Consider the following 27,767-nt stretch of genomic DNA (forward strand, 5'->3'; position numbering starts at 1 on the left):
CCCTGGTTACATTTTCTGGATTTTTTCTATGAATCTTTTTGCTGATATGCTTGTATCAAACACCTAGTGTGCAGATCCTTAGCTCCCTGTATCCTACCTACACCATCTGCCAAGAATAAGCACTGCCAAGCACTGATGGGAGGTCCACACACATCCTATCCCTGTGCCACAAGCCTCTCCCCTCTATGCATGGAGTTTTCATGTTGATGTCAAACTGGGAAATGCCTCATGATCCAAACACACATGCACAGCCAGAGTCCCTCCATACAAGGACCACATGTCTGCATCACCAATTCTATGCGGCTGCAGAGTATACAGTCATATGATCTGCATAGTTGTTTCCCTGTTTTTTTCTGGGTTCTTTTGTATAATTTTTTTTTTATTGGAGTTTGATTTGCCAACATATAGTCTAACACCCAGTGCTCATCCCATCAAGTGCCCCCCTCAGTGCCCATCACCCAGTCACCCTTCCTTGGTTTTTCTGACTTTGAGGGTGTTGGCCATTATATAGTCAGGGCAGAAGGTCAACGTGTGATCATTAGAACTCGTATGTCACCCGAGAGAATGCATGGTCAGTGTGCCGTGTTTGCTGTGGATGAGTGTGTGTGATGACATGTTTCAGAGGGTGCAGCAGGTGAAAAGCAAGTTATCCCTGGCACCACTGCAGTCAAGGTCCACAGAGCACTCCCGCTGGGGAGCCTAGGAAAAGTGAAGCCAACATGGTGGAGTCAGCCATTTGAGACTTGCAGGGACTCTGGAGAAGGGAAGGCCAGATCCTGACCAGCGAGAAACTACGATCCAGGGTCTAAACAGCCCAGAGAGGTGGGAGCTGTGGGCATCAGAGTTTGGAGAGAACACTGGGGGGCTGAGATACTGAAATATGCAGTGGAAATCCTGTAAGTTTGGGGGTTATGTCTTGAAGGTCTTCTAAGGTAAATGATCATGGGGACAGCAGTTTGAATACCTCTAAGGGATCAGCAATGGGTGTCCCTCAAGGTCAGTCACCAAACAGGTAAGGGATAAAAACAAACATCCTTACAGTGGTTTGGTTTCAGGAGCACCGTTTACCCCAGTGAACACCACATTCCTCCGATGGGAGAGTGCCGTGCACTCAACAGTCACTGCTCATAGAGAGCACCAGGCAAAATCCCTGCAGGAATCAAAATTTGCTATAGGAGTGTGTGGGTGCCACTATCAGTTAAATGTCTGGTTCTTGGTTTTGGTTCAGGTCATCATCTCAGGGTCGTGGGACTCAGCCCCTGCATCGGACTCTGCACTCAGTGGGAAGTCCGCCTGTGCCTCTCCCTGCCCCTCCACCTGCTCACATGATCTCTCTCTAAAATCAGTAAAATCTTAAAAAGAAAAAAAAAGGTAATAATCTCCCAAAATTTAAAAGACCCGTCATCACTGCCAGCCTAAGAGACCTGACCAACAACTAAGGACATGAATTTTAGAAAATCGTCATTTAGGAAATACATGTGAAAACGTTCCATTTACATCATAGATCCTATTGAAAAACAATTTTCCAGGCAGCCCCGGTGGCACAGCGGTTTAGCGCCGCCTGTAGCCCAGGGTGTGATCCTGGAGGCCTGGGATCGAGTCCCACGTCAGGCTCCATGCAGGGAGCCTGCTTCTCCCTCTGCCCGTGTCTCTGCCTCCCTTGCTCTTTCTCTGTCTCTCATGAATAAATAAAATCTTAAAAAACAAAAACAGCTTTCCAAGTTTGATCAGGGCCAGAACAAGTGTCTACTCTCCCTAGGACCCTTCTTGCCATTTGGAATGGTCTGCTCTATGTCTACTAACATATAGTGGAGTAGCTACACTCTGCAAGGACTCTAAAAAAGTTTAGAAAAATTGGGAAATATGACGGTTTGTAAATGAAGTGACTATGTATGCAGAAAGCCCAACTATATTTACACAAATATAGAGGGATGCTTAGAGGGATGTCTGGGTGGCTCAGGTTGTGATCCCGGGGTCCTGGGATCGAGTCCCACATCAGGCTCCCTGCAAGGAACCTGCTTCTCTCTGCTTAGGTCTCTGCCTCTCTCATGAATAAAATCTTTAAAAAATAAACAGAAAAAAAAGCTGATAAATAGCTATTAAATGTATCGCATTCAGAGAATTCAAGGTCATGTAACTCAATTATACTTGTTAGCAATTAGTCAATGTAATTAAAATATAAGCATTTACAAAAGCATAAAGGTATAAAATCTGAAGATGACTGTAATTAAGTTGTTTGAGCTTCTATGGACTTGGGCCACTTTCTCCTCTACTGGGCGCTAGCACCTCAGAAATGTGAGATCATGGGTCTTCTTGCTGCTCAATTTTACTATAATGGACCCCAAAGTCCTTGTTGCCTCTTCACAAAGCAACAGCCTCTGGCCTAAACTCTCACCTAGGGAAGTCCTCTCCTTTCTGCTCACATCACTCTTCCCCAACCTGGCACCCAAGGAGGTAGATCTGGTGACTTTTCTGCCTCTCAGAATCCTACTGTTGAGGTTTCCTGGGAGTGTGCTCTTCCTGGTTTACTTGCCTCACCCTGCCTTGGCCCTTTTCCTCTTGGCCTCTTTATTTCCATGCTCTCACCTTCATTTCCTCAACTGGTCCTGCTGGTAACAAACATCAGCCTTCCTTCACCCATCCCCACCCCTCCACCCTCCCCTAAACTCAACACCAGCACCTGTTCTCCGCAGGGCAGCAGTTCCTGATATCCTTCCTCCCCCCAACCATCAGGTCCCAGTACCCATGAGGTCTGCACTTGGTCCCTAGAGCCCCCTTTCAGCTGTTATTGTCCGGGGATCCTCTCCTTCCCCGCCTCAAATCCCTGACCATCATTTTGTCCCTCTGTGGCCTTGACCCCATGGGCAAGGGAAGAGGGGTGGTGGTGGTCAGAGCCAAGAATCTAGAAGGGTACAGAGATGATCTCCACAAGTTTCGTGGGTGGTATGTTGATGGGCCTTCTGTGGCATGCACAGCATGAGCAGACTCTCTGGAGCTACAAACAAGTCCCTGAAACTGCTGGAGATTCCAGCACCCAGGTCAGCTCCTCCAGAACTCACACTGTAGTGCCTGGCCAAGAGAGGAAGGCAAATATTCTTGTCCACTCTGCCACCCTGAAAACAAGCACTGCAATGAGAGGCAGACAGATGCGCATTTATTTGGGATTAATGATTACAGTTTGGGGAGCACAGACTCAAGCAATAACCAGAAGTGTCCCACCTAAAGAGTGAAAACCATGGGTTTTTATGAGAAATAGGGCAGCTACGTGGCTTGGTTAAGAGAGAAAGCAACTTTCCAATGGTCCTGACAGGTCCTAACATATGCTCAATCCTGGAGAATGTCTCATGTGCACCTGACAAAAGGATGCATTCCGCTGCTGTTGGAGTCTTGAGGATCCATCTGTGAAGTCCATCTGATCTAATGTGTCACTGAAGTCTGTTTTCTTACAGATTTTCTGCCTAAATGATTTATCCATTGATGAAAACGTGTATTAAAGTCCCCCTTCTAAAAAAATAAATAATAAATTCCCCGTTCTATCACTGTATTGCTGTTTCTCTCTTTAGCTATTTATATATTTCATATATATAGGTGTTCCTTTTTTATATATTTAAAAGATTTTGAGAAAAAGCGAGAGCAAGAGTGCAGGAGGGTCAGAGAGAGAGGGAGGAGGCTCCCCACTGAGCAGAAAGCCTAATACAGGGCTCCATCCCAGGACCCCAAGACCATGACCAAAGCCAAAGCCAGGCGCTTAACTCACTAAGTCACCCAGGTGCTACTATATATTGGTGTTCCTATGTTGGATGCAAATATTTACAGATGTTATGTCCTGCTGTTGAACTGGCCCTCCTTATTGTTCTGTTATACCCTTCATCCCAATAATAGCGTTTTAAAATGAAAATTTAAGCGAAAATCAGTCACAAACTATCCATGTATCAATATTTAATTCATCAAGATCTACATACAGGGTTAACAATATGTTGTAATGACACATCATTCTGTGTTGTTTTACAGTTAATATTCAAAGTTATTTCTAGTTGAACCCAATCATAATTATTGCTGTATGGAAAATAGGACCTGACCAACGTAATGGATTTTCTAGCAACAACTTTGCTTCATATGCATTTCTAAGTACTAGTTAAAAAAAAAAAAAAAAAAAAAAAAACCATTATTGTCACAAAATCCTGCATTTAGAATTCCCAGATGTAATAATCCCACGTTTCTTACACTTTTATAATAAGCCATTAGGCAAAACTATAACGTCTAAACTGTTGTTTATGTTGTTCATTCTTGATATGTTTTTCCTAGTTGGGAATTTCTGATGCAAACTCTAACCTTTCATCTGATTTTAGCAATGGCATATATACAGTGTGAGAAAATTGCATGTTGACTAAAGAATTAAAAATCACTGAAGACTTCCATTCATTCTCTATTCTACAGAGTGTGAAACTTCACATGCCTACAAGTTTTTCTACTAATAAAGATTTTTTCCATGCATATTACAATGAATAAGCTCTCCAGCATTAATTTTTGCTATTCTACTAGAGTGACCTCCATCTGTAATTGTGTAATTTCCCATTTTAGGGAGGTTAGATTATTCATAGTGAATTTTCTTCTGCATCCTACATCCGGAGATCATCTAATGTCTCTTCCTCCTTTATTATAAATATAAGGTTCCTCCAAATGGAGTTCACTCATGTTCTGTAATGATAAATTAGAAATGAAAGCACTTCCATAATGAATATGGCCATAGAATTTCCCCCATTTAGGAGTTCTGGGATTGGTTTGAGCTGTGGCTGAAGGCTCTTCTGTGTTCATTTACTGCATTTAGAGTTGAGTTCTTTCGTGTCTTCAAAGGCAAGAGCTTGTAACAAAGGCTTTTCCACATAGAGGACATTTATATGGGTTCTCCCCAGCATGAGTTCTCTCAAGTTCTCTAAGATTAGGGCTCTCAACAAAGGCTTTTCCACATAGAGGACATTTATATGGGTTCTCTCCAGTATGAGTTCTCTCATGTTCTCTAAGGTTAGAACTTGTAACAAAGGCTTTCCCACATAGAGGACATTTATATGGTTTCTCTCCAGTGTGGGTTCTCTCATGTTTTCTAAGACAAGAGCTTGTAACAAAGCCTTTTCCACATAAAGGACATTTATATGGTTTCTCTCCAGTGTGAGTTCTCTCATGTTCTCGAAGACAAGAGCTTGTAACAAAGGCTTTTCCACATAGATGACATTTATATGGTTTCTCTCCAGTGTGAGTTCTCTCATGTTCTCGAAGATTAGAACTTGTAACAAAAGCTTTTTCACATAGAGGACATTTATATGGTTTCTCTCCAGTGTGGGTTCTCTCATGTTCTCTAAGATTGGAGCTTGTAACAAAGGCTTTTCCACATAGGAGACATTTATATGGTTTCTCTCCAGTGTGGGTTCTCTCGTGTTTTTTAAGACAAGAGCTTGTAATAAAGGCTTTCCCACACAGATGACATTTATATGGTTTCTCTCCAGTGTGGGTTCTCTCATGTTGTCTAAAACAAGAGCTTTGAACAAAAGCTTTCCCACATAGATGACATTTATATGGTTTCTCTCCCGTATGGGTTCTCTCATGTTCTCTAAGATTGGAGCTTGTAACAAAGGCTTTTCCACATAGGAGACATTTATATGGTTTCTCTCCAGTATGAGTTCTCTCGTGTTGTTTAAGATAAGAGCTTTGAACAAAGGCTTTTCCACACAGATGACATTCATAAGGCTTCTCTCCAGAATGAATATGCTTATGTCTAGTTAAAGATGAAAAATACCTGAAATGACTCCCACACTGATTACAGACAAATGGATTCTCTCCCGTGTGAGTTATTTTATGGGAACGAAGGTGGGAGTTTCGACTGAAATGTTTTCCACATTCATCACATTTATAGGGTTTCTCTCCCGTGTGAATTCTCTGGTGTATGCAAAGCTTTCTTCTATTATGGAAATATTTCTCACATTCGTTACATTTATAAAGTTTGCCTTCCATATAAGGTTTCTGGTGTCTATATAGGTCATTTCTATGACTGAAAGGTTTTCCACATTCACTCCATTTATAGGGTCTCTGTCCAGTGTGAGTTAAAACATGCTGAGTCAATGTGTAGGGGTGAGTGAAAACTCCATCATACCCAATATGTGCAAAGGGGTCTTCTCCTGAGTGACATTTCTGCTGTTGGGAAAGAGATGACAGACTGTTATAGGACTTCTCCCAAACATTCATCCATTCAACACTCTACATATGAATTTCAAGCTGACCATTCAGTCATCATCTCTAATTAAAACCTTCACCAGGTTACATATATGCACATGGGATATTCACCTCCTGCATTCACAAACATTTTTGCCTTTGTGTATTTTATGGATGGAGGTTTCTGTGATGTGTTCTGCATAACCCACCAGCCCCACCTGCATGGATACAGGCAGGCTAAAGCAGGTTGTGAGACTTGTGCTACATGACTGACCTCGGGAGCCTGCTTAGTGGACATCAGCTGGCTTCCCGGTTAAAATTGGCCCTTCTGGTCTGGACACCCAGGACTATAAGTCTGTCTTGCATTCCCTCCTGCTCCACGCTGGGCTGGCCCCCCAGAATGGAATCTGGGAAGGGAGGCAAGCACACATGATCCAGGTTCCTTAAAGATGTGAAGACATGACAACATGGAAATGCAGCTCATTCCATACTGCAGGAACACATGTTTAACCTCAGACCCCATCACTGGCCCCATAAATACGGCCCTCGTGGGGATGGTCAGGGGGTAAAGTTACACCTGAAAAGAGGACATTCCACCCAGGCCTCTCCAGCTCATAGATGCTTTGTGGACGGTAACTGGGAAACATGATGTCATTCCTAGCACACTGGGGATGCTGTTTAACAGTCTACAGGAGAATAATACTAAAACCCTGTGCTCAGTGCAGGAGGAAAAACTACAGTTAGAAAAGAAAATATCTGATTTATAATCTAGGATGGCCATCCTTCAATGTCAGACTTATGTTCATCCTGACCAAGTTCACACCCACCAGTACATGGCACAAAAAGCAACCACAGAGGTGGCCAAGTCTAAGTAAAAGAGGAGAGGGAAGATGGAACACTACACAAGTGCACGCAGCTACTGCTTCTGCTGGGCCTAAAGTGGGACACTGACACGTGGATGGCAACATCTAGGATGATGATGAGACCAGTACAGACTGGAGCAATGATGGCAAAGAAGCTTGCCCCAGAGAGCCTCAGCCTCTCTGATGGTGGCACCTACAGCATCACCAGGCAGAATATAAGAGTTTTTCTGAGAACTTTGAGAAAAGAATTCCTCATGAAGAAATGTCAAATACAAGATATTGTGCTAAATGAAGTTTAAGAAAAAGGTGGAATACATTGGAATACATCTAAATCCATTGCTATACTCTGTGGCAGTTTCTTTTTTTTTTTTCTTTTCTTAAGATTTTATTTATTTACTCATGAGAGACACACAGAGAGAGAAGCAGAGACACAGGCAGAGGGAGAAGCAGGCTCCATCAGGAAGCCTGATTCAGAACTCGATCCCAGATCCCAGGATCACGCTTGAGCCAAAGGCAGATGCTCAACTGCTGAGCCACCCAGGTGTCCCTCTCTGGCAATTTCAAAAGAGATTTTACCCAAAGCTCACAAAACATTACAGACCTTAAGATTGGTAGAAATAATGAAAATGATTCTGTATGTAGAAAAGTAGGGGATAGGGGATCCCTGGGTGGCGCAGCGGTTTAGCGCCTGCCTTTGGCCCAGGGCGCGATCCTGGAGACCTGGGATCGAATCCCACATTGGGCTCCCGGTGCATGGAGCCTGCTTTTCCCTCTGCCTATGTCTCTGCCTCTCTCTCTCTGTGTGACTACCATAATAAATTAAAAAAAAAAAAAAAAAAAAAAAAAGAGAAAGAGAAAGAGAAGAAAGAAGAAAGAAGAAGAAAGAAGAAAGAAGAAGAAGAAGAAGAAGAAGAAGAAGAAGAAGAAGAAAAGTAGGGGATATATAAAATAGACATAAGGAATGGGAATGTATTTTTGTTGAAGGTAAAAGATGGTAATTTTGTCCTGGATGAGACTAGTTGCTTGGGGAGAAATGGCTTGGGACAAACTCTGAAAGCTAAGTAAATTTGTAGATGGTTTGTGAAGGGAAATCCTTGGAAATGAATTTATGTGTGGTAGGACAGATTAAGATAGAAATGAGTGGATTTTAAAAGTATAAAATTAAAATTCTGTTTTTCCCTCTGTTCAAAAACAAAGTTTCTTGAATTATTGGTCTGTACTTTATAAACAGATGTCTTCTCTGTCTGCTCAGAAAAACCAGTTTCTATGTTTTGGCTTTATCAGGTCTTTAAAGATCTATAATCCAACTTAGACATGTACTTTTAAAACTTTGTAGGGTTTTAAGAAACTTTCCAAGATTTCAATTGTAAATGAAATCTTTTTAACCAAGGAGGCCTTTTATTTTGTATGTTACTTGAAAAACACGGTCAAACAAAAAATAAGCCTCAGGTCATGCTGTCTGGGTAAATGCTCTAACTATTCTAGAGATCTTTTGTAATAAAGTTTTAACAAAGGACAAATAAGCCCATGTTATCTCTGTTGCAATTTGTTGGCAAAAAGATGACTTAAAATAATGGTTAATTTTCTGTCCCAAAGTTTTCATGGATAATTGTTAAGATAGCTTTCAAAGTCTCTGATAACCTGAAACTTCCAGGTTTTGCTTGGATGATAAAATGGGATTGAATTCGTTGGAAATCTAGGTCTTTTCCAAACAGGATAAAGTGCTAAAGTATTGATTACTGAACATAAAGGTTGCACTTTTAACTTCTTGTTGCAGAGAAACTAAGAATATTTGACTCTTTTTTTAAATATGCTTTGTGCTTAATTGACTCATAAATTTGCCATCCAAAGAATTCTGGTATAAGAGTCCACAATTTAGTTACTAGTTTTTACTGAAGACTCCTATGGGAAGATACCTGGCAATGGACCCCAAATACTAAAATTACTGTTTTCAAAATAAATAAATAAATAAAATTACTGTTTTCCACGTAGATCCTCAGTGTGCTCACCTCCACAGAGCAGATCTCCAACAAAGTAGCTGACCCACTAGCCCAAATCACAGCAAATAGAATTGAACCTGTGACTGACACCAGACTGGCACAATGGACGCAGGAGAAAAGCAGACACTTAGGTAAAGCAGGCTATACAGGTGGGCCCAGGACTCTGGCATACTCATCACTCGGGATGCCATAAAAGAAACCACAGTAAAACATCCAACTTGTCAGATTTGGCCAAGCAAGAAATTCCACAACGGTGGGATGGATGCCTGGGTGGCTCAGCAGTTGAGCATCTGCCTTTGGCTCAGGGCGTGACCCCAGGGTCCTGGGATCGAGTCCCACATCAGGCTTCCTGCATGGAGCCTGCTTCTCCCTCTGCCTATGTCTCTGCCTCTCTCTGTGTCTCATGAAATAAAATCTTTAAGAAAAAAAAAAAATTTCCACAACAGTAAAAAGGACAGATACAGAAAGGAAGACTCCCTGTCCAAATTTGGCAAATAGATCATATGGGGCCAGTACCCCCTTCCGAGGTTGTCAATATATTTGTATGGCAGTGAACACTTTTTCGGGTATTTAATAGCTTGCCCATTTGTCCCACATCCCCCCAAAAAATACTATCAAAATCTTAGAGACTATTATATTATGACGTCCATATTCAGATCCAGAATGATAATAGCTCCCACTTGATAGGTAGTTTAAAAGCTTTTGCTGCCTCTTCTAATACTGAATGGACTTATCATATTCCCTATTGACCCCAGGTGGCTGACTTGATGAAACAGATAAATGGACTGCTTATATAACAACTTAAAAAATTAGAAGAGGTCTCTTCATCAAAATGGAAGTTATTTAACTGAGGCTAAAATGTTACACAAGAGACATATTGGTCAAAATGAAACTCCATTAGGGTAGATGAAGACCCTTAATTTCCAAGTAAGCAATATGCAAAACCCTTCCAGCACCATTAATATGATAGAATATTCATTCAGGTGCTTGACGACCTTACAAAGCCACATAACTACATCCCCTCTCCCGCTAAGGTAACTGTTCAAGGAGGAGATGCTACAATAACAGTATTGTATTCCTTTAATAGGTTTCCCTCTGTGACTCTGGATGTAAATTTGGATCCCATGCTTTCCCATTGCCTGGACACGCTATCCCTTGGACCCTGAAGACTCAACCCGAGGCTTCTCTACTGAAGCAGGACAACCACTGATCCTGTCCTGTTGGACCAACTGTTCTTTACATGTAGTACCAATATGCTGGTATCACGATGAAGATGAGATTTACTTCCAAAACATGTATCAGACATTTTCATAACCACAATGACCAAATTTGTCGAGGTAACTGTAATTTCACTGTAGGATTAATGGCCATCACCTTGAATGATGACAGTGAACATATGTGTGTAAAACTGAGAAAACAAACTCCCACTGATGTCAGTTTTAAACAAGAATTTCTGCTTGCGGGCAGCCCAGGTGGCTCAGCAGTTTAACGCCGCCTTCAGCCCAGGGCATGATCCTGGAGACCCAGGATCGAGTCCCAGGTCAGGCTCCCTGCACGGAGCCCGTTTCTCCCTCTGCCTGTGTCTCTGCCTCTCTTGGTGTCTCTCATGAGTAAATAAATTAAATCTTAAAAAAAAAAAAAAAGCTTAAAAAAAAAAGGAATCTCTGCTTGTGACAATGCCAATTTTCACTACCAACTGTGAATTAATCAAATCAATACTTCCTATAGTTTATTTGACTAGTTACCCCATTAGGGAGGGATCTAAAGGATGCTTTACTTATAATGAACTTCATCGTACTTATAATACATTGTTGGATTTGCAGATGTGTAAACAGTGCCTTGTGGGTACATTTGGTGTCTTATTATGCATGACAACTCAAAGAACAAATAGATCATATCAACGGAGGTTTCTGTGATGTGTCCTGCATAACCCACCATCCCGACCTCCATGGACACAGGCAGGCTAAAGCGTGTTATGTGTGAGACTCATGCTACATAAGTGACCTCGGGGACCTGCTTAGTGGCCATCAGCTGGCCACCCGGTCAGAACTGGTCCTTCTGGTCTGGATGCCCAGAATAGAATCCAGGAGGGGAGGCAATGGGCTTCTTGAAGATGTGAAGACATGACAACACAAATGCAGCTCACTAAGCACTGCAGGAACACTTGTTTAACCTCAGACCCCATCACTGGCCCCATAAATATGGCCACAGTGGGGATGGTCAGGGGTAAAGTCTCACCTGAGGAGGAGGATGCTCCACCCAGGTCTCTCCATGGAGACTCCAGCCCAGGTGTGTGCAGGGGGCTTCCCCAGCTCATGGGGTTGGATGCTGTAAGCACCCCATCTGACCAAACTCTGTCCTATTCTCCTTTACTGCTCACTACTACCCTTGTCTATGCACAGATTTCCCCTCTCTTCTTTCTGTTTCTATCTGATTTTTATAGTATCAAGGAAGTGTTTTTTCCCTTTGAAACAGGCTGCCATGAATCTTTTGTTTAGAACACCTTGGCAGCATCTTTAACAGAGAGCTAAGTATTTTAAAGATATCATGAATGCAAATATACCAAAGTTATACAATTATTCTTTTAGCAGAGCCACTTGAAGTTCAAATCCAAGCTAATTTTGTCCCCAGATTTAAATTTGAAACCACATTCTGTGACAATATGTAACTATTCTGAATTGTTAACTTATCTCACCCCCAAGCCTTTAACATATAGATAGGAGGCGTGTCCTTGTGAAACTTACTATTATTGTCTTGTAGTTAGATGCATCCTCCCTGCAGATGTCTTCCATAGATATTATTTCTTGCTTTTGATAGCTGTTTTCCAAGCCTGAAATAACTGAAGATAATAAATAAAACTAAGAAATATCTTAAATAGATTAGGGGAATTAATGTGTTGAAAAGCACACAAGACCCATATAAATGTGTTCCAAACACTGACCACTGCATGACCAAATAATGTCAAATTGAGGAATATACTGGTGAATAGACATACATTTTAGAATAATATCAATTAGAGAAAAAAAGTCAATGTTTAATTTAAAGAAAAAAAAATAATGATGGGCTATTGTAGAGAATATGAATATAAAGCATTAGAAAAAGAGAGACCAGAACTCATGACAAAGACCACAATGTGAAATTTTACTTCCATTAAGGACAGGATCATTGCTTCCCTGAAGTCAAATGTAAGTGTAGATACATGAAGAGAAACTGACATGTGACACATAATGACACAATCTGAGGAATGCAGTCCCACTGGCCGCTCGGTTTTCTGAAGCTACCACTCACTCAGGGACCCGTGCACTGACATCCGTGAGATCCCACTCACACATTCACGAGCCATCTTGCACTGAGCATGAGTGTCCAAAGCTCACCTGGACCCCAGCCTTGGGCCAGTCCTCTCTCTTCCTTCCACAGCTCCCCTCCTTGCTCCCACTGGGCAATCATATCTGACTGGAAGAACTGACAGCCTGTATCAGTGGGAGAACAATACGTGAGTTTGTACTTCTGCGTGGAGAACGGTGCATAGCATTCGACAGTACAAGCTACTGTGGACAAACACCAGGAGCACGTAGAAGTGCTGTGGAAGCATCAGGTCACATCAGCAAAGACCTCTGGCGGCTCATACTCCCACCTAAGCCAGAAGGCAGCAGAAGGCTCGGAGTGTGCATCCAGAAGGAAACGTCCTCATAAGGGGGTTAACAGTATTTTCAAAGGAATACAATAAACATAAGCTCCACGAGAATATTCTGTAGTTTTACATGGAAGGTGATACAAGATGTTAGATTTTCTCCTGTGCTCAGGCTTCACCATAATTCCCAGAGCGGAAAATATTTCAGATATTTATTTATTCATTCAAAAAATATTCATTGTATTCCCAAGACTGTTCTGGGTCTTGGATAAAGTACAGTAGAAAGATACACAATTATAGCCAAGAAGCCTAAATTCATATTATTAACATACTTGACGAATTAAAAAAAAACATACTGGATGAAAATGAAGAAAATGACATATTCCATCTAGTCAGAAGTGCTACAGAAGAACAAGTTAGAGTAGAGAGCCATTAGAATGCAGGAAAGCTGTCCTGGACACAGGGTTGATAAACTAAGAAACAGACACGGTGACAGACTCACCTACGGAGACCAGATGAGTGATATTCTCCAGCATTACATCAATGTACAGCTTTCTCTGGGACCTATCCATCAGGGTCCACTCTTCCTGGGTTAAGTCTACAGCTACATCTTTGAAGGTCACAGAGTCCTAAAATATCACAGATACTGGGTTTCAACAGGGCCATATTTAGTAATCCCTGGGGGAGAACTGTCACCATGATAGTCATTATGGCAAAGGGGGAGCTATGTATAGAAAGTTCAAACTCGGGATCCCTGGGTGGCGCAGCGGTTTGGCGCCTGCCTTTGGCCCAGGGCGCGATCCTGGAGACCCGGGATAGAATCCCACATCGGGCTCCCGGTGCGTGGAGCCTGCTTCTCCCTCTGCCTGTGTCTCTGCCTCTCTCTCTCTCTCTCTGTGTGACTATCATGAATAAATTAAAAAAAAAAAATTAAAAAAAAAAAAGAAGGGGATCCCTGGGTGGCGCAGCGGTTTTGCGCCTTCCTTTGGCCCAGGGCGCGATCCTGGAGACCTGGGATCGAGTCCCACGTCGGACTCCCGGTGCATGGAGCCTGCTTCTCCCTCTGCCTGTGTCTCTGCCTCTCTCTCTCTCTGTGTGTGACTATCATAAATAAATAAAAATTAAAAAATAAAAAATAAATAAAAAAAAAAGAAGAAAAGAAAGGTCAAACTCCATTTGTGGTTCAAACTCCCATGCTGGTCTGCCCTGTGTCTTTCAGACACATTCAAACAGAAATACACAGTAAGCACACAATTACTTCATTATACAGTAATCTCAATGTGAAAGAACCTGGCAATTTCCCAATAAACTGGAAATTTTGAATTCCTAGTTAGTGGTTAGTGATTATAACCTAGATTAAACAGTAGCAATGGGCACCTAGCTGGCTCAGTTGGAAGAGCATGTGACTCCTGATCTCAGCGTCAGGAGTTTGAGCCCCACATTTGTAGAAGTTAATGGGGAAAAAAACAACTTAAAAAAATTTATCAATAGTGATGTTGAGATTTTCAAAGAACTAATGTGCAGACACTTTTTTTACAGCAAACACTGAACACATACTCGTGATAGGTCCGTTCATATTAACAGGTAGAGAATCATGAAGCAATGCCCAGCACTCTCCAGGATGACAACAATGACAAAGAACCTACGGTCAGCAGGGTGAGGATCTGTCATCTTACAGAACTCACTTGTTCTTTAGAGTCTATGAAGGCAGACAGGTCCTGCAGGAGAGCGTGGGACTCCTGAGATGGCTCTTCTGAAGGACAGCCCCAGAGTGATCCCTCTGGCAGCGAGCTCTCCATTCTTAACACCAATTCTCGTGGTAGCAGTTCTCTGGATGTTAATCCTGTTTTTCTATTCAAAGGCAATAAAATCCTCTTGATTAGTTCTGACCTCTCTTGGTCCTTCAAAAATCGTTTCAGGATCTAAATTTTACCACAATTTCTACACACATTCTGCCAAACGCGCAGTTAATTTTTAAAAATTAGGGACGCCTGGGTGGCTTAGCAGCGGAGCGTCTGCCTTCAGCTCAGGGCATGGTCCCGCGGTCCCAGGATCGAGTCCCACATCGGGCTCCCTGACATAGAGCCTGCTTCCCCCTCTGCTTATGTCTCTGCCTGCCTCTCTCAGTGTCTCTCATGAATAAATAAATAAAATTTAAAAAAAAAATTACTCCCTGGGCACTGTTCTTGGGTTTATAATTTTAACAAAGTTTAATCACAAAGAGGGAACATAGGTAAGAGGGATAAGGTAGTAGAGAAGATTACAGTCATCTCCGTTAGTTTCCAAACTAATTCAAGTATGTATTATTAAAACTTTAGTAAGTATTGAGAGGAAATAATGATTTCTTCTATCTTCTCTTCCGCAGATGTTTCTCAAGTTCTCTGGGCCACGGCACAGCTCCCCTGCAGGTACAGCTGTCCCCTCGTGGGCGGACCGTAAACCCCTGCCCCTGCTCATCTGTCACCCCACCACCACATGCCTATGTGCGACGATGATGAATGAGTAAACTATTTCTCAACTAAGTCTATACAATGGAGAGAAAAACTATGCAAATTTCTTTTCTGCAAGGACACTCTTAATAGAGAATGAGATATACTAGTGTCACTGTTGGAAGGGAAAGGATTTCCTGATCAATCCCGGACTACACAGAAGTATCCCTGAGTCCTGAGAATTAAGTAGAGCCTAGATCCTAACATTGCCTGGATACACGGAGAAGTCTCAGGCCAAGAGAAGCCTTCCCGTCCACTGGCAACAGAGGTATTATATCCACAGAAAGATCACATCTCTACTCACCTGCAGTTGCATTCTCAGGAATTCAGCCACCACCTCGCCTCCTCTGGATCTCCCCACTCACGGACAGTCCAAGAAGTTAGGAGGAAAAGCTGGGCAAGGAGAGAGAAGCCAAGAGACTCCAGTCTTACCAGAGACCCTGACCACAAAATCCCGATGCACCTGCATGCAACCCCCCAACCCCCTTTCAGGAACACGCCATGGCCCTCAGACAAGTGGGAGAACTCTCACATCTGCATGGATCTCAAGTGAGAAGGCTTTGACTACCAATGCTAGTAAATAAAATACGAACATTCTTTCTATTTTCACACAAGGAAATGAAAATCATTGAATTTATAAGTTACCCAGAAACTTTTTTGTAGGGTTATTTAATTCCTTCCCTGAACTGCAAACCTAAAAGTCCCTGCTTAGAAAATGTAGAATGCAGGGGACTCACAGGGAAATATATTTGTTCAATCTAACATTTAGTAAAGTTATAACTAGAATACCATCCTACACTAATCATCAGCACAAACAACACCCCAGCATTTCATAAATCTGTATTTTAAAGTTCTGGTAAACTTTATGGGGGTGCCTTGGTGGCTCAGTCCGTAAAGTTTCTGATTTTGGCTCAGGTCATGATCTCCTGAGTCCAGCCCTGCGTGGGGTTCAGCAGAGTCTGTTTCTCTCTTTTCCTCTTCCTCACCCACCTCCATCTGCACTCTCTTCCAAAAAAATATAATCTTTAAAATAAATAAATAAGGATGCCTGTGTGGCTCAGCAGTTAAGCGTCTGCCTTTGGCTCAGGGCATGATCCTGGGGTCCTGGGATAAAATAGTCCCTTTATTAATTTCACTGCAAGTCACCCACTTGGAAGGCCATCTGTTTGCTAATGAAGCCCTGGCCCATCGGCACCCTCAGGAGGCAGACACGCTTGGGTTCTTCACAGACGGTCACTGTCATTTACTACAGGGGGACCCTGGACAAGTGATTTAGTCTCTTTAAAACAGTTTCTTGGGGGGCACCTGGTGGTTCAGTGGTTGAGCATCTGCCTTTGGCTCAGGTTGTGATCCAGCGGGGGTCCTAAGACCGAGTCCTGCATGGGGCTCCCCACGGGGAGCCTGCTTCTCCCTCTACCTATGTCTCTGCCTCTCTCTGTCTCTCATGAATAAATAAGTAAAACTTTTTAAAAAATAAAAAGGGCAGCCCTGGTGGCGCAGCGGTTTGGCGCCACCTGCAGCCTGGGGTGTGATCCTGGAGACCCCGAATCGAGTCCCACATTGGGCTCCTTGCATGGAGCCTGCTTCTCCCTCTGCCTGTGTCTCTGCCTCTCTCTCTGTGTGTCTATGAATAAGTGGGTAAAATCTTATAAATAAATAAATAAAATAAAATAAATAAATAAATAAATAAAAGTTTGGCAAACTTGAATTCTTACCAAATTTGCTAGTACTTAATTGTATAAAAACGGGAAAATGACATTATATCACAAACAAAAGTAGATTTAACTCCCCTCTTTATACCTAGAGTCCAGGAAATTAGTAAGACAAAATTAAAGTTTAAGAAATAGGACTCTCTGCTTGAAAATTTAAGCACATTCACTTACTTAATACTTAGACCCTGCTCATTTTGGTATATTTACTGTTATGGACTAAACCCCCTTGTCCCCTCCAGCCCCAAGCAAATCCATCTGTCAAAACCCTAATTCTCGGGATGATGGTAGGTGGAGAGGTGAGGCCTTTGGGAGCTAATTTGGTTTAGATGAGGTCCTGGAGCAGGGCTCCTATGAAGAAACTGGTGTCACTATCAGGGCAACAGAGCACAGCTCTCTCTCTGCCACACTGGCACTGAGGGCCAGGCTTCTGCAAGCCTAGAAATGGCCCATCCCCAAGTCCTCCATCTGCTGACACCTAGGTCTGGGGACTTTCCAGGATTCAGAACTGTGAAAATTTAATGTGTTGTCTAAGCCACCAAGTAAGTCTGTGGTATTTTGTTACAGAAGCCTAAGATAACTAAAACATTTACTTATTTAACAAATGGCATTAAATGCAGTTTCAGAAAGCTTCAGTAATATGATGAAATTACATGGCTAAAGAATGATACAGCTAGTGCTTGATTTTTGGTCTGCTTCCCAAGCTCCGATCTGTAAACATGGTCCTCTTCAGGGGTATAAATGACTCCTAGGTAGAATAGGAGTGCCCCTGTCACATCAAGACACATAGACCATCTAGCAATACCTGCTTTCCCTCCTCTCAGCCTGAGTTCAGAGTCACTCCTCCCACCAGAGTCACTCCTCCCACAGCTGAGTCCACCTGCAGTCTTCCACCCCCATGCCATCCATCACTGTTACTGTCCATTCCAATCCCCATTTACTCCTTTTCCCATGTATCTAGGACAAGAAAATGCAATTGTGTCCCAACTGTCCTAATGCCTGGTTATATGGCTTATACTCAAAGATATCTGAGGTCGGGGTGCCTGAGTGGCTACATCAGTGAAGTGTCTGCCTCTGTTTCAGGTCATGACCCTGGGGTCCTGGAATCAAGCCACACATCAGACTCCTTGCTCAGCAAGAAGCCTGCTTCTCCCTCTCCCCCCCACCTCTGCACTCATGTTCTCTTTCTCTCTCAAATAAATAAATAAATAAATAAATAAAATCTTTAAAAAAAATCAGGTAACAAAGATCCTATTTTGTTTTGCCTTATCTCCCTAATACATCCATTTCTTCCAACCATTTAATGATCAATACCCTGTAACACACAGCAGTCACAGTTCTCAAAATCCAAAATTCGAATAAGTAGTCCTTTTTCTTTCACACCAGTAACGAATTCTCTGACAGCAACTGGGTGTCCTAGGGTTGCGTCCAACTCTGATAGTGTCTTCCTGGAGTCAGCATCAGATCCCACAAGCTTTCCTCTATTTCAGGGTGATGAAATAGCCACAAACCAGCCACAAAGGTAATGCCCCAGCTACCCACACTTCTGCTGAGCACACTGCAAGTCCAGGGCTTCCCATAACCCCTCACATTAGGTTTGGTAATTTTCTAGAATGGCTCACAGAATTTAGGAAAAGCTTTCCTTAGGTTTACTAGCTCAGTATAAAGGACAAAAATGGGGACGCCTGGGTGGCTCAGTAGTTAAGCGTCTGCCTTTGGGTCAGAGTGTGATCCTGGGGACATAGGACCGAGCCCTGCATCGGGCTTCCTGCGTTGAGCCTGCTTTTCCCTCTGCCTACGTCTCTGCCTCTTTCTCTCTCTGTGTCTCTCATGAATAAATAAATAAAATCTTAAAAAAAAAAAAAAAAAAAGGACAAAAATGAACAGTCAGATGAAGAGATACATGGGGTAAGGTCCAGTAGGGTCCCCTTGGAAGTGGGGTGCATGACCCTCTAAACCTGGTTGTTGAAGAGTTTACAGAGCTCTACCTGCAGCGACCTCTCCCATCCCCAGTGGGACTGGGTGGGACTGATTTCACTTACAAACACAAATTGATTCCAACACTCTCCAGGTCTAATTTCTTCCATGCTTTCTCAGTGACCTTGAAGTAGGACCTTGAGACCTGCCACAATCTTCAGGCCCCGAAATCCTCTAGATGCTGCCCTAGCTCGTCCATGTGGCTTACCGGACTGTGCTCTGCTCCCAGCTCCTGGGCCACAGAAGGTTTTGCTGGTCTCAGCAATTTACACAAGTTGTTACCAGGGTGGGGGAAACAAAATCTCCAAACTTATTCATACCTTCATGGGTATGTATTCTTTTTTTTTTTTGGGGGGGGGGGGGGGTTATTTATGTATTCATGAGAAACAGAGAGAGAGAGAGAGGGAGAAGCAGGCTCCATACAGGGAGCCTGATGTGGGACTCCATCCCAGGGCTCCAGGATCACACCCTGGGCTTAAGGGAGGCACTCAACCGCTGAGCCACCCAGGCATCCCTCCATGAGTATATATTAAGACTTTGCTCAAATAAATTTTCAAAAAATTAACTAAAATATCTGTATTTTACACAAGAGTTCTCTTAAAGAATAGGATGGATATCCTTTAGGATTATATACACAGGTTTTTCTTTTTAATTTCTTTAAATTGTATCTGCTAAATTAGCCTTTAAACAACACGGAGCTTGACAATTTATCCTTTTTTTCCTCTAGCATAACTAGGTGTCTGGCACAAGCCTTGTTCAGAGTCTCCCACAGCACACACGCCTCTCTGACGAAGAGAGGTCACTGTTGCCTCAAGAACACTGCAGAGTGAGCAGGCTGGCCAAGACAGGAGGATATGAGAGAACCATGGAAACTGAGTAGTCCTCCATTACCTTAAATGCTTGCTATAAAAGCAATACTCACAGTTATTATAGGCTTGCTTTTATATTCGATACAAATACACTGAAAAAAAAAAAAAAAAAGACAAACTTCTTTCTGGAATCAACTGCTTCTGCCTATAATGAAAACATATTGCCTGATCATTTTCTTCAGAAGTAATTTGTTCTTTTATTGAGATAGGTCCTGAGACTTATAAACATTTTTGTATTATTAAAAGATAGTTGAAACACTCTATTTATGGGAAAAATAACACTAACAGTATAATTTACACTTCGAACGTGTAGTATTTTGATGCATGTCAAGTATTAGTCATTAGGATTTCAATCAATCTGACCTAAAGACATCTGTGTTGGATGGGCTTTCTCTTTGCCCAGGGCTAATGGAAGAAGAGAAGAGTCTGCATATAAGTTTCATCTGCCTGGAGATGAGCAGGAGGGCATACTGAGGGCAATGTCCTGGGCCTGGAAGGACAGAGAACTCCTTCCCCTCCAGGTCCTAACTACAGGCACACCTCAACTTAGTGCACTTTGGACACAGTTATCTTTACGTAGGTGTGTGGCAGTGCCATGTTGACAGCTGCCATTTTCCAATACCATTAACTCACTTTGTCATCTATATGTCACATGCTGGTAATTCTCACAATATTTCGAATGTTATTGTTATTATTACATTTGTTATCATGATCCTTGATGTTACTACTGCCATTGTTTTGGGGTGCCATGAGCTGTGCCCATATAAGATGGCTAACTTGACCAATAAATGTGTTCTGACCACTCCACTACCTGCTGCTCTCCCGTCTCTTGCCCTCTCCTTGGGCCTCTATTCCAGGAGACACAACAATATTGACATCAGGCTAATTAATAACCCTACACTGGCCTCTTAAGTGTTCAAGTGAAGAGTCCTATGTGTCTCTTTATTTTTTTTTTTAAGATTTTATTTATTTATTCATAGAGACACACACAAAGAGAGAGGCAGAGACAGGCAGAGGGAGAAACAGGCACCATGCAGGGAGCCTGATGTGGGACCTGATCCCGGGACTCCAGGATCACACCCTGGGCTGCAGGTGGCGCTAAACCGCTGCGCCACCGGGGCTGCCCTATGTGTGTCACTTTAAAGCAAAAGCTAGAAATGATTAAATTTAGTGGAGAAGGGCAGCCCCGGTGGCGCAGTAGTTTAGCGCCGCCTGCAGCCCAGGGTGTGATCCTGCAGACCAGGGATCGAGTCCCAGACTGGGCTCCCTGCATGGAGACTGCTTCTCCCTCTGCCTGTGTCTCTGCCTCTCTCTCTCTCTGAATAAGTAAATAAAATCTTTTTAAAAAAAATAGTGAAGATATATTAAAAAGCAGGCTAAAAGCTAGGCCTCTTGTGCCAAACAGCTGGCCAGGCTATGAATTCAAAGGAAGAGTTTTTAGAGGAAATTAGAAGCGCTAGTCCAGTGAACAGGTGGATGCTAAGAAAGGGAAACAGATTTATTGTTGATATGGAGAAAGTCTGAAGAGTCTGGATGGAACACAACATTCCCCAAGTCAAAACCTCACCCAGAGCAAAGCCCCATCTGAATTCAGTTCTGTGAAGGCTGACAGAGGTGAGGAGGCTATAGAAGAAAAGTCTGAAGCCAGCAGAGGGTGACTGGTGAGGACTGAGGAAAGAAGCCACCTCCATCACATGAAAGCACAAGGTAGGGCAGCACTGGTATCACAGTGGTTTAGCACTGCCTTCAGCCCAGGACCTGAACCTGAAGACCCAGGATCGAGTCCCATGTCAGGCTCCCTGCATGGAGCCTGCTTCTCCCTCTGCCTATGTCTCTGCCTCACTCTCTCTGTCTTTCATGAATAAATAAATAAAATCTTAAAAAAAAAAAAATGAAAGCACAAGGTGAAGCAGCAGATGCTGATGGAGAAGCTGCAGCAGGTCCTCCAGAAGATCTAGCTCAGAGAATTCAGGAAGGTAGCTACACTCAACTAACAGATCATTAGTGTAGACCAAACAAAGAAGATGCCATCTAGGACTTTCAGATATGTCAACGCCTACCTTCAAAGCTTCAAAGGACAGGCTGACTCTCCTGTTAGGAGCTAATGCAGCTGGTGACTCTTAAGTGGAAGCCAATGCCCACCTACCATTCTGAAAATCCTAGAGCCCTTCAGAAGAATGCTATATCTACTCTGCCTGCGCCCTATATATAAATGGAACAATACAGCCTGGGTGACAGTACATCTGCCTACGACATGGTTTACTGAATATTTTAAGTTCAGTGTTGAGACATTTTGCTCAAAAGAAGATTCATTTCAAAATATTACTACTCCTTGACAATGTGCCTGGTCACCCAAGAGCTCTGACGGAGATGGGACAATGAGATGAATGTTGTTTTCATGCCTGCTAATATGGCATCCACTCTGTAGAATGGCAGGGGCAATAGGCCACAGACATATGGATTCAAGACCCAGAACTTGGGAGACCTGGGTGGCTCATCAGTTGAGCATCTGCCTCTGGCTCAGGGTGTGGATCCTGGAGTTCTGGGATTGAGTCCAGCATCGGGCTCCCTGCATGGAGCCTGCTTCTCCCTCTGCTTGTGTCTCTGCCTCCCTCTTTGTGTCTCTCATGAATAAATAAATAGAATCTTAAATGAATAAATGAATAAAATAAGTAATAAATGAATAAATAAGTAAAATCTTTAAAAATACAGATTTAAAAAATAAATTGTAGGCACAAAGAGCTAAATAAATTGTAAATACAAAGAGCTGAATAAATATTTGTTAGGGAAGAAAAAGTGTTTTAAAAATGTGTTCCGAGGGATGGCTGGGTGCTCAGCGGTTGAGAGTCCGCCTTTGGCTCAGAGCGTGATCCTAGAGTACCACATCCCACCTGGGGCTCCCCACAGGGAGCCTGCTCCTCTGTCTGCCTATGTCTCTATCCCTTTCTCTCTTCTTATGAATGGATAAGTAAAAATCTTTAAATATAAAATAAATAAATAATAAAAATTTCTTTAAAAAGTGTTCAGAGAATGCAGGGCTGATAAAGCAACATTTGTGTAGTCTGAAAAGTGCTGCTGGCAGTTATTCATGAAGAGGCCTGGGGAGACCAGTGCAAATGCCCTGGGGTGAGGCAAGCCTGTCAGGAATTAGCAGGTGGTCTGTGTACTGCAGCAGTGAGAGTCCCAGTTAACATCCCTCTGGTGACAATTAACCACCCAGGTTTTAATATTTATTAAATCTCATTTTTGTTCATTGTTCAGCTCTGGCAAACAAGTATTAAAATCCGTTTGTGTATTTTTTTGGCAAACAAAAGACCATAGGGAAGTTTCTTTGTGAAAGGAAAATGGATGGAAGTGTTAAGATAAAACTGCTGAGACTGGGCTCCTTATATTTACCCCTCTCAGTTATTAAAGGAAAAAAATTAAAGATATTTAAATTGAGTGTGAGACAGTTGGCTTCCTACTGCTGGTTCCTTCTGTCCTTAAAGTTAGCAGTCCAGGGAAACTGGGTGTTTATCTGATAGAACATAAGCAGTGTTCATTTCAGAAAACAGTAAGAGAATAACAAGTCCCTACACTGTCCCCTGTTGACACCCACGAGAAAGCCCATGCATAAGGCAAAATTCCCATGATTATATGAAGTAATTTATAACCTCAAAGAGTAATTTCCACATAACAAACACTGCTTATGTAGGGATGGATTTTCTCTTGAAAAAGGGATCCAAGGAAACAGACTCAAAGACACGGTACACAGAGTGTGCTTTACTCAGACACCCACCTTATGGGCTCAAGTTTGTCACAGGGAGATAGGCACCCAATACAGACCCAAGAGGTCTCACTCCATGTGATGGAGACTCCCCTGTACATATTCTTTTTTTTTTTTAAGTTTTTTTTAAAGATTGTATTTATTTATTCACGAGAGACACAAAGAGAGAGCAAGAGAGGCAGAGACACAGGCAGAGGGAGAAGCAGGCTCCATGCAGGGAGCCTGACGTGGGACTCGATCCCGGGACTCCAGGATCATGCCCAGGCCGAATGCAGGTGCTAAACCGCTGAGCCACTCAGGGATCCCTCCCCTGTCCATATTCTATATAAAACTCAAAGTGGAGGGGCAGCCTGGGTGGCTCAGAGGTCAGAGGCCTCTCTCTCTCTCTATCATAAATAAGTAAAAATTAAAAAAAAAAAATCAAAGCTTTATTTAAAAAAAAAAACTCAAAGTGGAGGAAGTGGCTGGATGGGTTACACAGGCTACGATCACGTCACTGCTGTGTAAGCAGAGACAGGATGAAGAAAAAGTAAAACAGAGACTGCAAACGTCAGGGCCACCTGACCACCAACGGTGTGAGTCCGGGCTCCTCCTGGGGAGTCCCCGTTCCCGCAGGTCTGAGAGCGAGAGGAAGATCTGGACACTGGGAGGTGCCCCCGCTCCCTTGTGCACAGGCACTCGAGTGCTGACCGTTCCACTGCCTAACAAGTATCTTCCAAATTCTCAATTGATCTCAGTTCAAACGTTAACATTAAATTAACTTAGAAATTTTGAGGGCAGCCCGGGTGGCTCAGCGGTTTAGCGCCTGCCTTTGGGCGGGGCGTGATCCTAGAGACCCGCGATCGAGTCCCACGTCGGGCTCCCGGCATGGGGCCTGCTTCTCCCTCTGCCTGTGTCTCTCATGAATAAATAAATAAATAAAATCTTAAATAAAAATAACTTAAAAATTCTGAGAAAGCCAGAAGGGTATCTCCTTGGCATCAACAGTTGCAGTTCTGGTATTGACAAATTCCAACCGGCATAAACGTCACACTTTCCAAAGGAAACCGAAAATATGAACTTACGTCTTCATGCAAAAAACTTTATTAAGGGCATAGACGAAGCTCCTAAAATTTGAATACCCAATATCTGGTTATTGTTTCTCACGCTCAGGCTGCGAACAGGTCCCAGCCAGGCCCCCACGTGGGCGGGACCCCGGCCCCGCGGCCGGAGCAGGCTCCCCTTCCCCCGCCCCGGGCCCCGGCAGGGAGCAGGCGGCCCGCGCCCCCGGGGCACCGCAGGTCCCTCTCCCAACCACCCCCACTCCCACCCCCACCCCCACCCCCGCTCGGGACCGCAGCTCCGCCAATGAGGCGCCGGCACACTTCAAACGCCCCGTTTCCTCCAATGGACTGGAAGTTCACAGAACCCTTCCCAACTTACCCCTTTTCTCCTTAAAAAACACGCCTGTCCTTTGTTCCCCTCCTCGCCCGCCGTCCCTCCGCAGCCCGTTCGTCCCGGGCCGCACTCGTCTCCGTCCACATAACCCAGTTACCTCGTCCGCTGCACTGGTCTTACTCTTAAGGTCAACAATGGGAAACAATAAGCACCCGTATCGCGTGTCCCCGGAGACTGAAAAATTAATTTTTCATTAACTAAAACCGAAATCCACACGTTTCCCAAGCAGGATCCGCTCTGCAAGCCTCATCGCCCTAACTCGACAAGAAACACTAAGAAACAAAACAAAACCACTGATCGGAACACGGCGCACTTCTCCGACGGCCCCGGCCGCGGCCGCCCACGCGCCAACTTGCAGCAACCGGAGACTTCGCGACCCGACCCGACCGGCGCGGTGCCCAAGCCCCGGCCGGCCCGGCTGCCCCCGCCGGCCCGACGCGGCCGGATCCCCGGCGGGTGGACCTCGGCGCGCGCGCGGGAGGCCTCGGGGCTCCACGTCTCACCTGGAACTGCCCGGCGCCGCCCCCCGCTGGCAGGCGGCAGCGGCCGGCTCCCCTGGACGCCCAGTCCCGGCGGACCGACGCGAGCCGCCAGCCTGCCGACGCGGGACACACCGAGGGGCCGACCCGGAAAGTCTGCGGCCGCCTCTTCCTGCCTCCGTCCGCACTCTGCCCACGCCCCGCCCCGCGCCGGCCGCGCCCCGGCCCCGGCCCCGCCCCTCGCCGACCGCGCCCCGGCCCCGCCCTGCCCCTGCGCCGACGTCCCGGCGCGGCTGCGCGCGCACTCGCCCCGGCCCCGCCCCGCCCCGCCCCTCCGCCGGCGTCCCGGCCCGGCTCAAGCTCGCCCTCCCCAGGCCCCGCCCCCCGCCGACCGCGCCCCAGACCCGCCCCCCCGCCCCCCGCTGACATCCCAGTCCCCGCTCCGAGGTCACCTCCCCGGGCCCCGCCCCTCCGCCGACGTCCCGTCAGGGCTCCGAGTTCCCTCCTCACGCCCCGCCCCTCTGCTGACGGCCTATCTCCGGCTTCTGCTCACTCCCCCCCCCCCCAGACCGCGCCCCACGCTGGCTGCACTGGCCCCGCCCCGGCCGGACCGCGCCCGCGCACTGGCCCAACTCCACCCCACGCCGAGCGCGCTCCCGCACTGGCCCCGCCCCACGCCGACCGCGCCGCGCTCTGGCCCCGCCCACCCCGACTGCGCCGCGCTCTGGCCCCGCCCCACGCCGACCTCGCCGGCGCACTGGCTCCGCCCACGCCGACTGCGCCGCGCTCTGGCCCCGCCCACCCCGACTGCGCCGCGCTCTGGCCCCGCCCCACGCCGACCGCGGCGGCGCACTGGCCCCGCCCACCTCGACGGCTCCGCGCTCTGGCCCCGCCCCACGGCGACGCACTGGCCCCGCCCACCCCGAACGCGCCGCGCTCTGGCCCCGCCCCACGCCGACCGCGGCGGCTCCGGCGCGGCCCCACTCCGCGGCCCGGGCTTCTGCAGGCCCCGCCCCCGGCGGCTCCGCCCCCACGCGCAATTTCCTGGCGCCAGAACTTCTGTTGGCGCGAAGGTCCCCCTGCGGTGGCGGGTGGGCGTTGGTGTTTGTGGTTCCAGGCCGCCCTCCGCAGCCCGGTCCCCGCCCGTCCCGCCCGCGTGGGGCTCCGCGTCGCCCTTACACGCCCGAGGCCGCGCGCTGGGCCCGAACCGGCGTCCGCCCGCTCGGGGCGGCTCCGAGGCCTGCACGCTCGGCCGCCCGCGTTCCGCCCTCCCCGTGTCCTCATTCGGGACGGAGGTCCTGGCCCCGCACGCACAGCCCCTCGGCGCCCCCTCCCCGGCGCCCCCCGCCCCCCCGGGGCTCTGCCGGCCCGGGTCGTCGCCGGCTCCCCGCTGCCCCGGCCCGGCCTCCCGCCCCCCCGCAGCGGCTCCCGGGCCTCCCCGCCGCCGCCGCCGCCGCCCCCGCGGGTCCCGGACACGTCGTGCTCCCCTGTCCGCGCCCCGGCGCCCCCGGCCGTACCTGCGGTGGCGGGGAGGCTCCGCGGGCTCTGGGCAGCTCTGCAGGCAGCCGGCATCTGCGCTGGTCTGCGAGCGGAGTGGGCGGGGAGAGGGGAGCGGAGCCCGGGAGGGAGTGAGAGGAGCAGCTCGGAGGATGCGAAGTGGGAGGTCCTACGGAGTGGGCTCGGCGGCGGCGGGGTCAGCGAGCGCCCGGGCTGGGCCGGACCGCGGGAGGCGGCGGGGGGGGCGGGGGGCAGCTCCCCAGGCACTGCCCCCCGTGAGCGCTGTCCCGAGGCCCCCCGTGCCGGAAGCCCTGTGCTACTCGGCAGCCGCGTGCTGGTGGACCGGGCACCCCGAGGCCTTGTCCGCGCCCCTGCTTCGCCCCCGTGACCTGCAGGCGTGGGGTGGGCCGCACTGTTCAGCCGTCGGGTTTCCTGCCTGGTCTCCCTCCCGAGGACTTAGGACAGGAGTGGTTTGTCGGTGTGTACCTCACGCAGATGGGCATCCCACCCAGGCCGGCCCAGAAACCTTCCCAGAAGATTCCCGTTGGGGCAGGGGGGACGGAGTGGCACAGACCCCTCCAGCCTGCCCGGGAGGACGCTCTGGCCCTGGGGCCCTCCGAGTGTGAGTGTCCGAGCTCGGATGGAGTTCACTGGTGGTCCCTGGTGGTCCGTGGTAACGAAAGTGCTTCCTGCTCGATTTAAACTTTTTTTTTTTTTTCCTGGCTTCGATGGGCCAAAATGCCCCCTGTCGTTTTCACACGTTTCCCATTTCCCACTAGGAAAAGGAGCTAAAATAGAGGATGCAGGTGCTCTAATGGACCTGGAAAGACAAAGTGAGAGTGAAGG

General features: G+C 46.4%; 2 protein-coding genes across 5 annotated transcripts in view; one reads left to right on the top strand and one right to left on the bottom strand.

Annotated features, from left to right (window-relative positions):
- LOC125753633 (collagen alpha-1(I) chain-like) overlaps nt 1-15,498 on the top strand; it is a 34,263-nt gene extending 18,765 nt beyond the window's left edge. Inside the window, exon 4 of the mRNA XM_049101284.1 lies at nt 15,064-15,498. Within this exon, the coding sequence (XP_048957241.1) occupies nt 15,064-15,137 (74 nt within the window). The 3' untranslated portion in view covers nt 15,138-15,498. The remainder of the gene's footprint in view (nt 1-15,063) is intronic.
- Nucleotides 3,925-26,992, bottom strand: LOC112669799 (zinc finger protein 596-like). Of its 4 annotated transcripts, none has more exons than XM_035720273.2 (7): nt 26,942-26,992; nt 15,492-15,580; nt 14,384-14,549; nt 13,201-13,327; nt 12,442-12,537; nt 11,812-11,897; nt 3,925-6,183 (listed from the first exon to the last, which is right to left on the bottom strand). In XM_035720273.2, exons 3-7 carry the CDS (start codon nt 14,495-14,497, stop codon nt 4,849-4,851), a joined length of 1,758 nt encoding a protein of 585 aa, XP_035576166.1. In that variant the 5' UTR covers nt 14,498-14,549; nt 15,492-15,580; nt 26,942-26,992; the 3' UTR covers nt 3,925-4,848. The 4 variants fall into 4 exon arrangements, with proteins under 4 accessions (XP_035576166.1, XP_035576165.1, XP_035576164.1 ...); XM_035720272.2 differs by having other exon boundaries at nt 3,925-6,186; XM_035720271.2 differs by having other exon boundaries at nt 11,812-11,906.
- Nucleotides 26,993-27,767: the final 775 nt, after the last annotated feature.

This window comes from Canis lupus, chromosome 25 (genome assembly GCF_003254725.2).
Source record: "Canis lupus dingo isolate Sandy chromosome 25, ASM325472v2, whole genome shotgun sequence".
In the NCBI taxonomy this organism is placed as follows: Eukaryota; Metazoa; Chordata; class Mammalia; order Carnivora; family Canidae; genus Canis; species Canis lupus.